Source organism: Peromyscus californicus, unplaced genomic scaffold (genome assembly GCF_007827085.1).
Source record: "Peromyscus californicus insignis strain IS unplaced genomic scaffold, ASM782708v3 Scaffold_11__1_contigs__length_118956290, whole genome shotgun sequence".
In the NCBI taxonomy this organism is placed as follows: domain Eukaryota; kingdom Metazoa; phylum Chordata; class Mammalia; order Rodentia; family Cricetidae; genus Peromyscus; species Peromyscus californicus.
The window spans coordinates 5,735,191-5,751,784 of NW_026294402.1; the positions used below are offsets into that span (position 1 = coordinate 5,735,191).

At 38.2% G+C, this 16,594-nt stretch overlaps 1 protein-coding gene across 3 annotated transcripts in view; it reads left to right on the forward strand.

Moving 5' to 3' along the window:
- Positions 1-16,594, forward strand: part of Pgr (progesterone receptor) — a 78,934-nt gene extending 62,340 nt beyond the window's left edge. For all 3 annotated transcript variants that reach the window (XM_052751951.1, XM_052751944.1, XM_052751936.1), the window contains 4 exons: positions 4,962-5,106; positions 7,784-7,914; positions 11,516-11,673; positions 15,483-16,594. In XM_052751951.1, the coding sequence (XP_052607911.1) occupies positions 4,962-5,106; positions 7,784-7,914; positions 11,516-11,673; positions 15,483-15,638 (590 nt within the window). In that variant the 3' untranslated portion in view covers positions 15,639-16,594. The remainder of the gene's footprint in view (positions 1-4,961; positions 5,107-7,783; positions 7,915-11,515; positions 11,674-15,482) is intronic.

Below are 16,594 nucleotides of genomic sequence, written 5' to 3' on the forward strand. Positions count from 1 at the left end.
GCACTCACATCTTCTGTCTGGCTTCTAACTACCCTTAAGCATCCACACCCCAATCTAATCTTTCCTGTATCTTCCCAGATTGAATCCCAACTCTTGGGAAGAGGTAGAGGCAGTGAAGGGACTTAGGTTCAAGACCAGCCTCTGCTAAAAGTAATACCTTGTCCCAAAAAGGACAAATAAAAAGATGTAGAAATCTAAAGTGTGGAATTTATAATAAAGAACTAAGTTATCTTCCATGAACGCTGAAGTTCTTGGTCACACTTAGTCATTGAATGTGTTGGTGATGCATTGGCTATGCCTTTTTGTGATCTGAAAATGCACTAACATGTTGACATTTCCATGTTGTGCCCCAAGGTCCTAAGATGTGTGATGCTCTGCCATGGTTGAGGTTCACTATGTCAAGTACATGACACTTTTTTGTAACAGAAGTACAACTTGTACATTTTTATCAGAATGGTGGAAGGCACAGCAAGTCTCACATGCCATTTCTTGTCCTCTATTTAGCCTTTTTTTCCTAAATATTGAGATTTGGACAATCCACGGCCATTTCTTCAAGGTTATTAGGTCAAGACACTTAAAGAAAAGGACCTTTTTTTACACTACTTGTTTAGCACAATTAGCCCTCATCCATCACTTCCCTATAAGAAGCTTTTCCAGTTTAATTTTCATCTCAAATGCACTAAATCTCTCTAATCGTTATCGCCACGGGAATTTGATCTCTGTGTTCCTGGCTTTGTTTCTGTATAAAATGATGGAATGTATCACAGTTAATGGGGGGAAACTTCGAACTTCTGAGTCAACCATGTTCAAATCAATTTAACATTGGACTTTTTCCACAGATACACCTCCAAAAGGTGGAGGAAGTAGGTTATTTTCTGAGTTCTATTCTGTTAGATGGAAATATATGTCTTGCTATGAATGTTAGTAACTGAGTAAGTTTTGAAATATTTCAATAAAAGTTGCATTTTATACTACAAGAAAGTAAAAGTGCTCCTTTATTTTAAGACATTGATAAGCCTAGAATGCAAGGGTGAAACAAAAAAGACATGAGAACAAGCATAAAGTGAATAGAAACAGAACAGGATGGGATTTCCAGAAAAGAAAAAAGAATCACATATGTATAACTTGGTAAAAGTTTTAAAAGCAGTGAGAGATTAATATAAAACAAAGGCTTAAATTGAAACTCCAGCATAGTTATGTCAAATATTTAGATATTTTAAAATACATTAGAAAGGTTATAACTGAGCAGGAATATTATAGAGACTAATTAGGAATTAGTAGAGATCATAATGAACATTCTATTAATATTTTTATATGTGTAATTACTTGAGCCACCCTTTCTATAAATTTGTCATTTTATATATAATGAAATCCATATATGTATATGACACAATCTGATAAATAAAATAATATATATGGAACTAATATTCTGAAAATATTTTGAATATACATTTCATCAAGAATGCTTAATTGTATGTATATGTGTAATTTGTATGCATCTGTTCATGTAGATATGTGTACATGTAGAAGCAAATGTGTGTATGTGTGGAGGCCAGAGATTTACCCTGAGTGTCTTTCCCAGATGTTCTTCACCTTATTTTTTAGGACAGGATCTTTTACTGAGCCTGGTGGTAAGTGTTTTGTCTGGACTGGCTAACAGAGAACTCTAAGGATTCAGTTGTCTTGGATTCCCTTGGCTTTGGGATTAGGCAACACAGCAAAGCTGGCTTTCTTATATGAATGCTGGGAATACAAACTTAGGTCCCCATGCTTCTGTGATAAGTGGTTTGCTGAGTGAGCCATCTTCCCAGGCCAGTAATGCCTAGTTTGTCTTCTGAATTTATTGCCATTCACAGTATTTATATTTTAATTATATTTATGGCTTCTTTATGGCTTCTGTAACATACAGGAAATGCTTTTTGGCTTATAATTTTCGTCTTATTTTGTTTTACGGAATTTTGTTATGTATGTATGTATATATTATATATATATATATAATATATATATATTATTTTGACACAGGTTCTCACACAGCTAGAGCTGGTCTAGAACTTAATCTGTAGCCAAGGATAAACTTGAACTCTTGATTCTCCTGCCTTCAGTTCCTGAGTGTTGAGATTACGAGAGCACAATACCATGTATGGTTCATTTAAATTGGAAATTTCTTCTAAAATTGATTAGTGGCTTTCCTATAGGCATTAATCCCATGAACAGTCTTTTGCCGTTTCCATTGATGGGTTAATAAATATTTGCATATTCCTCAACAAAATGCACAGTTATTCCGAATCTTTAGCAACTGGTAGTATTAGTATTTTTATCCTATGGCTTGCATTGTTCAATGTAGCATTCAGTCAATGCTAGAGTCAGCAGTGGAGCTTAAGCCTTTCTGCAGGGCCCTTGAAGTCATACCAACCCACAACTCCAAATGTGCCTCCTTAGAGTCTTCATGGTAAATAAATAAATAAATAAATAAATAAATAAAATTCACATCTCTTATCAATTGATTCTGAATTTTATCAAAGAATTAGCCATTTTGCTGAATAGTCAATGACAAGCAATACTTATGCTCTGTGTGTTAAATTTATACTATACTTTAACACTTATACTATGTGTTAAAATTCATACTTTTTCTGATTGACATACCATATAGCTATGTATGAACTTGAAAAAGTAGATGAGTCTTATGAAGATAAGAAATTGTGAAAATAGTATGCCACATTTTTTTTTGGCTGGATGGAGTCTTTCTGTCACAAAGTAAATTAGATTTGTGGGTGCCAACACCATCATAACAAAGGAAAACAAAGTATCTAATCAGAGAGAGGGGGGAGAGAGAGAGAGAGAGAGAGAGAGGGAGAGGGAGAGGGAGAGGGAGAGGGAGAGGGAGAGGGAGAGGGAGAGGGAGAGGGAGAGAGAAGAAAGGGAAAACTCTTGGATCTCAAATCAGGAAAGAGGGAAAACAACCTCCGGGGCAGCAGGCATCCACTCAACTGAGGTGAAGGGCAGGTTCAGAATACGGCCCAAGCTGAGACATCTGTGATGGGACAATGGTCCAGTGTCACATCCCTCGGACCCATCAGTACCCTCTGCCACACTCACAGTAAATAACCACACCTTGTCGTTGCTGATTCAGATTCAATATCCTGGTAGCATTTGCTTCACGGACCACACTGAACGTGATGCCGAGAGCAGCAGGGGTTTTATCCATTTCCCCTAGTAGCAGCATTTACTGTTACCGAACTCCAAACAGAGGGACTCAATAGTCAAGCAGAGACAGAAAGGAATGAGAGGGAGGATGAGTAGACATTGAAGAATGTGCCTCAAAAAAGCAGGAGGTTGCTGGGATACCGTTGGTTAGGGGACACACTCGCATTTTCATCTCAGGGGAGGCTAAGGAACGCCAAGACCAAGTGCCATCCCTCAACTATCCCCATGATGATGGGGCCATCAGGAGCATGTGCAAAGAACCCAAATGTCTACCTTAACTATCCCCATGATGATGGGGCCATCGGGAGCATGTGCCAAGAACCCAAGTGTCTACCATAACTATTCCCATGATGATGGGGCCATCGGGAGCATGTGCCAAGAACCCAAGTGTCTACCATAACTATTCCCATGATGATGGGGCCATCGGGAGCATGTGCCAAGAACCCAAGTGTCTACCATAACTATTCCCATGATGATGGGGCCATCGGGAGCATGTGCCAAGAACCCAAGTGTCTACCATAACTATTCCCATGATGATGGGGCCATCAGGAGCATGCGCAGAGAACCTGAGTGTCTAACCGAGAAAGAAATGCCTTCTCCTTCAATAGCTAATGGATTAAGTGTTTCTCTGGTTTCATTTGTGAGTTAGGTCATTTGTAAATGGGTGTCCGTGGAGTTTTAAGGAAAATAAGTGGTTTTCAAAGAGCTTCATGGAAAGGGTTTGATGTTCACATTAAAACATTTATTTTTATTCAATCTTAAGCAAAAATATTAAATCCAACTTTGTTATTCAGCTATTGTAAGTTACAGTGACATTCACACTCATATTCTCTCCCTGATGTACCACAGGCTTCAAGTCCATATACCCAACTGCAATCAAAATTCTTGAGGTCGCTCAGGCATGTCCAAAATTTGGTACTTTCATCCTAAATTGTTTCTTTGCCCTTATTTCAAATTTGAGGAAAGCTACTGAAGTGTTTAAATCCTTTTTGCCTCCATATGCAAAACAAGTATCTTGTATTTTCTTCTTTAAGTGTTTTGCTGATGCAAACTCACCCCCACTTCTCTAACTCTCCCCACTCCCTTCTGGACATCTTGTCATCTTTTTTTTTTTTTTTTTTGTCTTTTCCAATAATAACTCACTGGATCAAATTTGTGCTGCTCATATACTCAGTGGTATGAGGCCATTCACTGGAGTCTGGTTGACTTACCAGGGGCCACATCCTTAATGGAAACTGACTTTCCTTCCCTGAAAAGCCATCAATTGTCTATAGGTCCTCAGCAAGGGATGGGGCTTCCGAGTCCCCCCTCCCCAGGCTGGACTGCCTACAGGTGTGATCTTGGACAGGTCTTATGCAGGCACCACAGCTGCTGTGGGTTCATGAGTACAGGATATCATGTCAAGAAGACACTGAAAGACAAATGCCACATGTTTTCACCCATGTGTGGATCCCAGCATTGATTTCCATCATTTTAACATAGTGTATAGCAAGAAAATGGGTCTCAGTACATGGGTGCTGCCTAAATCCAGAATGGATGATTAATTCAGTTAGCCATTTCCACTAGCACTAAATTGCAGTGACGAATATTCATAATGTATGAAGTGGCTCCCTCTTTGCCTCTTTTTAGGCTGTGTTATTTATGAGCATTTCCTGACTTTTAGGGAAACATGTCCGTATCTTGCTTCAATTTCCTACAGATTTTTTTTACATTGTTCACATGATTTCTGTGATTGTTTTTGTTCAAAATGTTTGTAGGTTTCCGGAACTTGCACATTGATGACCAGATAACCCTGATTCAGTACTCCTGGATGAGTCTGATGGTGTTTGGCCTGGGCTGGAGGTCCTACAAGCATGTCAGCGGGCAGATGCTATATTTTGCACCTGATCTAATCCTAAATGAGTAAGTTGTGACATTGTGGCTTTTGTTGTTAGCACAAGGATGTTCACAGCATGATTTGAAAAACTACATTCCAATAGATGATCCTATGTTTAGTGTCCTAAACAACAAAATTTTCCTGAAATAGTTTCTGAGAATTACCTCTCTTGATAAAGTTGCCTTTCTTTATTCTTGTATATATATATGAGTGTATATTTTATATGTTTATTTGTTTATTTTGCGTATTGTGAGTGTGTGGGTGGGCACACATACAGCACAGCATGGAAGTCAGAGGACAGCCTGAGGAAATCTTGGGGGTTGAGCTCAGGTTGGCAGGCTTGGCAGGAGAGGCCGTCATAACTGACTCCACCACCACTTACTCATCCATATCCACTGTATGTACTACTGGGGTTCATAAAAACTTTTTCAATAAGTATATACATTTAACAATGCCCTCCATCTCTCCCCCCCACCCCCGCCAGCCCTCTTCATTTCTCTGGACAGTTTTCTTCTACTTTGGTGTCATTGTGTCATATATACATACATGACACAATGTATACATACATATATGTGTGTGTGTGTGTAATCTAGAATCCACAAATGAGAGAAAATGTATTTGTGTTATGGAGTCTAACTTAATTTGCTTAATATGATGTCTAGTTATATCTATATATCTAAAAACAGCATAATTTTGTCCTTCATATCTGAATAAAATTCCATTATAGATATGAAGTATATATGAAACATACACACACACACACACACACACACACACACACACACACACACACACACACACACACACGCATGCGCGCAATTTCTTTATCCATATATAGCCTGGCTACTGTGAATCATGCAACAATAACCATTGAAGGGAGGGGAGGGTCTTTACAATGTGCTGACTTGGTGGCCTTTGGGTGAATATTGAGAAGTATTTTAGCTGGGTCGTAGATAGATCTACTTTCAGTGTTTTCAGGAGCTTCTACATTGATTTCCACAGTGGCTAGACTGGTTTATATTCCCAGCAGCAGTGTATAAGGGCTCCCTTCTGCCCACATCCTCAACAGCATGGGTTGTTTTTCTAACTGTCATTCTGACTGTGGTAAGATGGAATCTCACTGTAGCTTTAATTAGTTTTTCCTAGGTGACTCATAAGGTTGAACATTTTTCATATGTTTATTGGCCATTTGTCCTCCATCTTTTGGGAACTGTCTGTTCATTTCATTAGCTCATTTATTGATTGGTTTATTTGATTTCTTTATTTTTAGTTTATGATCTTTGCATAGTCTAGATATTAATCCTATGTCAAACATGTAGTTCACAAAGATTTTCTCCTATCCTTTAGGCTTTCTCTTTACTTAATTTTTTTCCTTGCAGTACAAAAGCAACTTAATTTCATGCAATCCAATTTGCTAATCCTTGGCATTATTTTCTGAGAGTTTGGAGTCCTTTTAGAAAGTTTTTAATTATTTGTTTGAAAAATTTAGTTAAATCCTTTGTATCACTAATTTGATATTTAGAGTCCTTCTCTCCTGTCTAGAAATGTATTGTTTATCTCAAACTAAAATTTTTAATTTTTTTGAAAACTTAATGAGATGAGCAACTCAATATAAAATTAAATGTTTATCATATCAAATTAAGTTTTCAGATTTTTGTGCTTGTGGAGATTATGAAATATATCAGAAATATTTTTGCTTGACAGTACTGGTTTACTTTAAGAAATTAAGCATAAATCTTTTATAAATATTTCATGTGATTTATTATATCTAAATAGTTTTCTGCATGTAGTCTTCTGGTGGTAAGACTTTGTCCTTGGTGTTGTCTACACTGTTCTAATAGTGAATGTCAAGTTGTGAGCATCTAAGTTGATAACTGACACTTGTCTAATGTCTTCACAGCTGTCAATCTTCATGCTCCATTCATTCTTCTTTAACTCATAGTCCCTTGACTTAGGCAAGGACTCAGCATCCTTCATCTTTCCAGTTCAAGAAACTGGGGCTCGGGAGAACTGGATAACCTGGCACAGACCTGAGGGGCCAGGATTAACCTTAATCCTTCAGTGTGGGTATCTTGTCTTCATCCCACTATTCCTTTAGCTGCTTTGAACAAAGTTGACATCACAAAATAACACATGGCTGAGAGAATGCCTCAAATAAGGGATCTCTATCTTCAGAACTTACATTAACCTTTTCAATTATTTAATGTTCAATACCATTCTTCCATTTGTTTTAGTGTCACCACACATATTCCCTAGAAAAAGTCACAGTGTTGTAAATTCTCATAAACTGAAGCAATCCATTAACTGTGCACAAAATTATATTTACACATACACATAGTATTCAGTAATAAAGCATTTCCTGGTTCCAAAAGCTCAATTCCTACAACATTGCTCTTACTCGATTTGGGTGTTTAAAGTGTGATAATAAAAGCAAGAAACAATATTAACTTTGATCAGTGTGTATTTAATGTCATTTTTATGTTTAAATTTTCTTTGCCTAAAAATTTAGTGCCACTCCACGAAAAAGTTTAGAAACATTTAAAATTCCAAATATTGTCTGCTTATTAAATATATCAGCAAATTCAACAATAGGAAAGACAATTACCAGACTCTTGTTCACTGACGAGTTCTATCACCACCCGGGTGATCGGCTGTGGTTTTCATTTTGTGCTGGTTCTCTTTTATGTGCTGTGTGTGCTGCAGACAGAGGATGAAGGAATCATCCTTCTACTCCCTGTGCCTTACCATGTGGCAAATCCCACAGGAGTTCGTCAAGCTTCAGGTGACTCACGAGGAGTTCCTCTGTATGAAAGTCTTGCTACTTCTTAATACAAGTGAGTACACAAGTGTGCTTAGTACCTTACTTTTGAAGTCACAGAGTAAGTGTCAAAAAAAGGTCACATATACCAGGTATAAAACTTAGATCATAACTATGAAGAAGTAATCTCAAATATATTGTCATTGCCCTTAAGAAAGCAATTTGGCATTTCTTTGTATTTCTCTGTCACACAAGACTAAAATAGCCTAGCCAATTTCTTTATTTTCCATGAAATAGAATTATAAATTTATTTACTTAATTTAGCTTTATAAGTTAACTAATATGACATGAACACAAGTTATGTTTCCCATTATTAAACCTACCACACATACACAGAAGGATTCACTGTGCAACACACACACACACACACACACACACACGTTTGGAAATATTCTCAGGGTGTGGGGACAGTTTGACAGTTACAGCAAATGGCCACAAGGATCACTGACTTGGTGCATCAGCAGTGTGGGGGGATGGTAGGGGTAGGGGGTGGAGTGAGAGTGTAGGGGTGGAGTGGGGGTGCTGTAAACAAGAAAGACACAGGTTCCTCCCACATAGTGGCCACACTGTATCATGTGACCTGCAAACCTCTGTTGCATCTGATTGTAAATGAACACATAAGAAGTGGGTGCAAGACTTGAAAGGCAGGGGACAGTCATGGGAGAAGGGTACAAATGACAATCAAGTCTTATGTCACATGCATGCACTGAGCCTTTCTGCACCTTCCTACACATGGCAGGTTCAGCCTGCAGATGGATAATCAATGTTTTGATTTGCAAGAGAGTCACAGGGAGTTACTTATGATGAGCTGACCTGAGTGCTTTCTCAGCATCATCTTTTCAGGGACTTCCCCTAGTGGCACAGATCTCAGATGACAGGTTGGGAGGTTGGGATGGGAAGGAAGGTCAGTCCCTTAGAATACAAGGTACTTTTGTGGAATCCATGTACCTAACATATCCTATGCATCTGAATGAAAATTTGAATAATATTTTGGCCAGTGGGGAGAACTATACAAAGTGTTTGAAAAAGCATCTGTAAATCTATGGGGATAAATAAGCAAGCATTGCAAAGATAGGAAGAGAATTAGAATGCCATGTACTTCTTACAGTCTAGGAGATGGACGATTACATTCAGCAGCCAAGCAGATACTTAAACACTATAATGAACAACGAGTAAAAAAAAATAGTATTAAGAGAAATGGCTTTATATTTAGAAAAAAAATTTATTTAGCTCAAATGATATCTTTATATATCCAGATAATTCAGTTAAACGTAGATGTTGAAATTGTTTAAAAACAAATAAAGAAATATAATTTTTTCAAATCTCAAATAGAAAATACCTTTGCAAAACAAAAACTATGGGTCTAGAGAGGTGGCTTGGAGGTTAAGAGTGCTTGTGCTTATGCAGAGGCCCAGAGTTTGATTCCAGCATCACTGTAGGATGGTTACAGCCACCTGTGTCTCCAGGGACATGGAATCTAACACCCTCTTCTGGTCTATGGAAGCACTCATACACAGCTGTGCATATACCTTCACACACACACACACACACACACACACACACACACACACACACACACACACACAGAAAGAGAGAGAGAGAGAGAGAGAGAGAGAGAGAGAGAGAGAGAGAGAGAGAGAGAACAAATTTAAAAAATGAAATGAGAAAGTTTGATAAGTTGATTGTTATCAATTTAATTTCCTGTGTGCCATGAAAAATTAAAGCAAAACTCTCTAGGAATAGGTAGCAGACTACACACATGCTCTAACAAATTTCCTAGTAAAGGGGTTTAACCAAGAAAAATAATTTCATATTCACATATCAGGGTGAGTTAGCTACAGGGATTAGTTTGGAAACTTAAAGAGAAGTACATGGATTTGAAATGACTATATTCTGGGGTAACTGAAGAGAAGACTGTAGGCATGCATGTCCCATATCTGTACAGATGTGTATACAAGAATTAAATGTTCATTAACTATTGCAAAAATTACTCCTGAGGACCCCCTGTATACTCAGGATCTGAACAGCTCAAAACTGAAAGCTGAAGAGTTACTGTTTTATTCTCTCTTTGGTTTGTATCCTTATCCAAGAGCAGTAGAAAGCAGCCAACACTGAGGTATGAGGTGGTGGGTTTTAAAGACCTTTGGTAGGTATGTGCAGTTCTCTTTAATACGAATGCACTTCTTTACAGAAGTAATGCTGAGAAAAGATCACAAATGTGTAGTACTGTAAATTGAGGAGGTTCTGTGTTTTCCTTTTGGCATCCATACGTGGCTCCAGAACAAGTTCACCTGAGGCTGAAGGTTCATGTGCAGGATTGTAGTGAAAGAAGAGATGAAGGAGAAAGCTGGGAGCTCTGGAAGCAGACAGGACAGAGGGCGGGAAGTGGAGGGAAATGTGACAGCCAACACTTGTAAGATCCATGGAGGTTTGGGAAGGAAAGGAGCTAAAACTGTGTGTGTAGCTTAGTCGGAACAGATGATGCTCAGCTCAGTCCCAGCACACAAATACATAAAGGCAGACCAGAGGAAACTACCTAAATCATTAGTGAACATATGGGAAGAACTTAATTCTCTTTAAAGTAAGTAATCAAACATGAATATCTACCTTCACTATTATGTGTTACTATTGTTAGGAAAATGTTGAATAGTACAATTAATTGATTGATAAATGATAGCTAGAAGAGCTGAGCATGTTGACTCATGTGGAAAGGAAAGGCAGGAGTATCAAGAATTCAAGGTCATTTGAAGCTACACAGTGAGTCTGAGTGCAGCCTGGCTACATGAGATGCTGTCGGGAAGGAAGCAAAAGGAATGGCAGCTACCAGCTATGAATACAGCAAAGATGAGACTAGAAATACTATTAGAAATACACCAAGAAAACCAAGTGACTGAGTCAATGAATATAAAAGAAATAGTTAAGTCAATGAATACGAAGTAAATACTCAAATATGATCAGCTTTTCCCACATCAGCAGAAAAGCAGTAGAAAATGAAGCAATGCTAAAATTACAACAAAAAGATAAGTTTCCAAGATCAATTGTAATAAGAAATACTTGAGATTTACATGAAGAAGACAAAACTATATAAAGAAATTCAAATAGTTGTTTAAAAGAAAAAAACTTAAATTAAGAAGACCCATAATGGAACCATAAGTCAAATAAAACCAGATATCTGAAGCAAGACTGTATAATAACACCAACAACTCTTTCAAGCAAATACTACATTAAATGCATAGTTCCTAGATAAAAGTCTGAAACATAAGTTGTTCATATATTATTCCACAATTAAAAGATTTCCGTGTCTGGATTTTCCCAATTGCACCATTGCTTTCCTATTTAAAATGACGTGTGTGTGAGTATATATAACTTAAAAATTACATAAGTGATACATTAGTTATCTAACTCAGAAATTCATACATTGTTAGGATCTTTTTTTTTTTTTGAGACAGGTTTTCTCTGTGTAGCCCTGGCTCTTCGGGTCAGGCTGGCCTTGAACCTGGAGATCCACATACCTCTGCCTCCTGAGTGCTGGGATTAAAGGTGTGCGCCACCACTTCCTGGTTTGTTAGTGTCCCCTTTTTAACATAGCTGCCACTTTCTTGTTATTTTTTGTACAGTTCCTCTGGAAGGACTGAGGAGCCAAAGTCAGTTTGAAGAGATGAGGTCAAGCTATATCCGGGAATTGATCAAGGCAATAGGCTTAAGGCAGAAAGGGGTGGTCCCCAGTTCACAGCGCTTCTATCAACTTACGAAGCTTCTTGACAGTTTGCATGATGTAAGTATTTTGTTTTCCAGATTATTGGTAAGAATGCTGTGAATTTCTCTAATCTCTTAAAAAAATGAAGTGATAAATTCTGAGTCTCAGATAGCACTTTTTCTTTTAGACGGTCCAGGACCCAAGCTTGGGGTATGGTGCCATCAACATATTCTTTTACAGCATGCCTAGAAACTAATATAATCTAGACAATCCCTCTTAAATGTGTCCAAAAGCTTGTCTTCTGGATCATTCTAGATCTTGTCAAATTGATGACTGGTATTAGTCTTCACAGTATGGTTTCCCCAAATTCTTATTTGTAGTTGGGTTTTAAAAGACTACATCACACACGCCGTTATTTTAAATGTTGACTTCTCAAAGTGTGTATATCACTTAAGGATAATTTAATGGCCAAGACAAATTATCATATATTTTTCAGAATAGTTTCTAAAATAAGTTTTTGCTTCATAATATTAGTATAGAAAATAACGCTGTTATGCCATTATGTGTGTATTTGTAAATACTCTTGCTGATGGCAATCAGGTAAGAGCTTCACACTTTCCAAGATTTCATTCAAAGGCATAAAGAAATCATAAATTAAATTATTTAAATTCTTTCTGGGTTATTGTTTCTATACTGTGCTATAATAAGCAGCCCAGAAATGCCCAACACTGTGGAGCTAGATTGGTAAAACTTAACAGATGTGTGTGTGTGTGTGTGTGTGTGTGTGTGTGTGTGTGTGTGTGTGTTAACTGAGACATCTTAGATACTAGCTTTTATTGCTGTTGCATAAGAAACCACGTGAAAATGAGAGTCAACGACATAGAAAAGCTACCTACTCAGCAGGTCAGCTTGTGAGCCTGAATTATAAACACTTTATGACCATGATAAGCTACTTGAATTAAATCATTACAATAAAAAGCAGAGAACAGAATAAGCCTAGGAAAAAGGAAACTTGAAGGATAAAGCACCAGTACAGGAGACAGGAGAAAAATTCACAGAGCCTCAAAGAAACACAATGGTACTATGTCAAAGAAAGAAATAAGAGCCTTCAAAAAGGAACATTTAGCAAACAATAAAAAATAAATAAATAAAACTTCAGGACAATTAAGTGCACAATTGAAGGTATTGAAATTCAACAAAAGTGAAAAAAAATCAACAGAAGTCATGAAATACAAAGGACATTCTCAGTAGAAAATATTAAAACCTAAGACATGATAAGTCAGATTTCATCCTCAAATTCAAGTTTAATAGGAATTTGCAGAAGAAAGAGTATAGGAAAACAAAGGCAGGGAAATTATCAGGGAAGTTTCTCAAATGGAAGGATATGAGTTCTCTTTTTCTCACTTTTCTTTCTCATTTTTTGAGCCATGGAGTTGCCATGTAGCCCATACTGACCTTCATTCTTGTAGCAGTCCTCCAGCCATGGGTCCCTTCTCTTTGCTAAAGATGTGAATTTTCTAAATGTAAGGGACTGCAATATGGGTAACGCATAATTCATCCAAGGTGCACTATAATAGCTCATCATACCAAGAATGAGAAGAAAATCCTAAGCACACCAGTGGGAAAAGAAATAACGTATATGCAAACTGCCAGCATTCGGAGGGACACTGGATCTAGGACAATGGCTGAGCAGTGTCTTCAGAATCCCAAGGAGAGGAAAATCACCAGTCAAACAGCCAAACAATTGCAATGCCACCACCAATGTCTTTCACACTCATAAAGTCTTGCAGAGGACATCTCAAATATAACCTTTCCTGGGATGTGCTCCTATTGAACAGAAAGCTGTAGGTGAAGGGGATTCAAGCCGGGAGGTATGCATGGTGATGCCCCAGCATAATGGCTGGGAGGAGCAATAAATCTCTGCTTATTGCTCTGTTCTGATTTGTGACCAGTAAGACAACAGGAGGTATGCATGGTGATGCCCCAGCATGACTGGGAGGAGCAGTAAGTCTCTGCTTTTGGCTCTGTTCTGATTTGTGACCAGTAAGACAGCACTAGACTCCAGCACACCAACTCCAGGATGAAAATGGAGCTAGGGGGTCACTAATGTGCACAACTATGTTGAGGTGGTTTTCACCATCCTGTCAGGGAAGTTGATTATGGCTTTGTGCCAAATGGAGAGAAAAGTAAAAGAAATAAGATACAAGGTAATCAGATCCCACAAAATGAAAATGATGAAAGAAAGGAAATGCTGCACATCAGGAAACAATACCAGTCTTTCTAGTCAAAATGTAGGATACTGACTTAGTAAAAAACTGAATATAACAGTAGAAAGATGCTTCCTGAGGAACTTCTAGATTTTGCTTCTGTTGTTTCCTTTGTGATCTATCTTACAGTACTATGAGACTTAAATTGTGTAAATAACATAGATGGCCAAACACCCTAATTGTCGTGCTAAAAACCCCATCCAACTACTGAGGGATCTGGATGCAGAGATCCATGGCTAGGCCCTGGGTGGAGCTCTGGGAGTCCAATTAGCGAGAATGAGGAGGGTTTATATGAGAGAGAATTGTTGAGACCAAGGTTGGATTAAGCACAGAGACAAATAGCCAAACAAATGGAAACACATGAACTATGAACCAATGGCTGAGGGGTCACCAACTGGATCAGGCCCTCTGAATGGGTGAGACAGTTGATTGGCTTGATCTGTTGGGAGGCATCCAGGCAGTGGGATCGGGTCCTGTGCTCATTGCATGAGTTGGCTGTTTGAAACCTGGGGCCTATGCAGGGTCGCTAGGCTTGGCCTGGGAGGAGGGGACTGGATCTGCCTGGACTGAGTCTACCAGGTTGATCTCAGTCCTCAGGGGAGGCCTTGCCCTGGAGGAGGTGGGAATGGGGAGTGGGCTGGGGGGAAGGTGAGGGGAGCTGGAGAGGGGAGAACAAGGGAATCTGTGGCTGATATGCAGAACTGAATTGTACTGCAAAATAAAAAAAAAAAAGATAAAAGTTGAGCCTGCTGATATAGGCCTACACTCCCTAATATTTAAGAGGCCAATTCAGAAAGCTCACAAACTCACAGAATTCTCTGAGCTACAGTGAACGTTTACAGTAGTCTGGGCCATTTAGCAAGACCCTGTCTCAAAATAAAAAGTAAATATTAAAGAGAAGCTGGCTATATTACTCAGTGATACAGTTCTTAGGTCACATGCCTGAGGCCCTGAGTTTTATGATTTATGTTGAGTTACTGAAATAGAATCGGTAAATTGTTGTGTGAAAAAGTCTGATTAACAAATGGGATTTATGAAACTATTGCATTTTGAAAATGTATACCTTTACGTATTTGCAATATTATGTGTATATGTGCATACATGCATAAAAAGAAAAAAGGATGAAAATTAAATCAAACGTTCACTTTGGAACATTGGAATATCGCTAATTTTCATTACTTTTAAATATTACACATTTGGGTCTGGGGAGATGACTCAATAGTTAAGAGCCCTTGCTCCTTGTAGAAGGCCCAGGTTCGGGTTCAATTCTCAGCACCCACATGGTGACTCACAGCCACATGTAATTCCAGTTCTAATGGATCTGATGCCATCTGCTGACTATGATGAGTACTACATGCAATTAGTGCACATACATAAATGCAGGCATTCATACACAGAAGACAGAAATAAATCTCTGAAATATCATATTACCAGCATGCTCCATCGTGAGTATAAAACATTTTTCATATTATCCTAGAGAGCAGAGAGAGTTATCCGAGTATTGGCAAGAACAAACAACTGGACAAGTTTTTCCAGTATTAAAAAAATAAGTTATCATGTTTGAACAGTGTGTGGGTTTATTGTTTTTCTCACATTACCTACCACTTGTTAAACCAACAGCTTGTGAAACAGCTCCACCTATACTGCCTGAACACATTCATCCAGTCTCGGACACTAGCTGTGGAATTTCCAGAAATGATGTCTGAAGTTATTGCTGCACAGTTGCCCAAGATCTTGGCGGGCATGGTGAAGCCTCTTCTCTTTCATAAAAAGTGACGTCTTTGCTTTGTTTTCTTTACAAAAATTGAGTTTTGTGATATGTCTTTTTTGTCTTGGTTAGGATGGTCAAGTCTTGAGTCTTTATAATGTTCTTCTGAAAGCCTTACATGTATACATATCACACTGTGTAAATTATGAGAAAACTTGGGAGATTCTGATTTTCCTTTGTAACGTCTAAGTGGAGTTTCTAAAGTGTTTTATGTAGCCGTATTTTCTTTGAGAGTTTACATAGTTAAAAACGGACTAAATTGATTGTATAAGTAAACTATATCTCATCTACATTATTTCCTACTTTTTGGATGAGAATTTTTTCAACCTTTGCATCTAACATCTAACAAATCTCCCCTATAGGGGGAAAAACACCCCTACCTTTAACAATAAACCATACATGCTACTTCTAGGTAGTTGTTTTGGTTTCCCAAAGCTGAGCCTTTAAAATGATAGCCAAAAATGTAACTATTTTGTGAGAAGATTCATAACCTAAAACAGATTTTCAAAGAGTTTTTAATGAAGAAAGAAAGAAAACAAAAGAAAGGAAGGAAGGAAGGAAGGAAGGAAGGAAGGAAGGAAGGAAGGAAGGAAAGAAGGAAGGAAGAAAAACAAAACAAAACAGGAAAACAGAAAGGGAGCTGAAACGGGTTGATATTTTGAAACTAGGCAAATTGTGGTTGGAAGCAGGTTTGTGACAGAGTAAATAAACAGCCACACAGTTGCTGTGACACTGTTGAGGGTGGGTCTGAGGGAGAAGATGCCTTCAGATACGGTCCTGTGGATGTAGAAATCAGGAGGTCTGTTCTCTCATTGGAATCCCTGTTGTTGGCTGACGTCACCCTTGGTAGTCTCGTGTCCTTGCCAGGGTGATAGCATGTTTCCTGGCAAACGCTTCCTTTGCCCATCTCTGTCACTTCTTATTAACATTTTATCAAAGAAGACTGGGAGGGAAGGGGACAAGA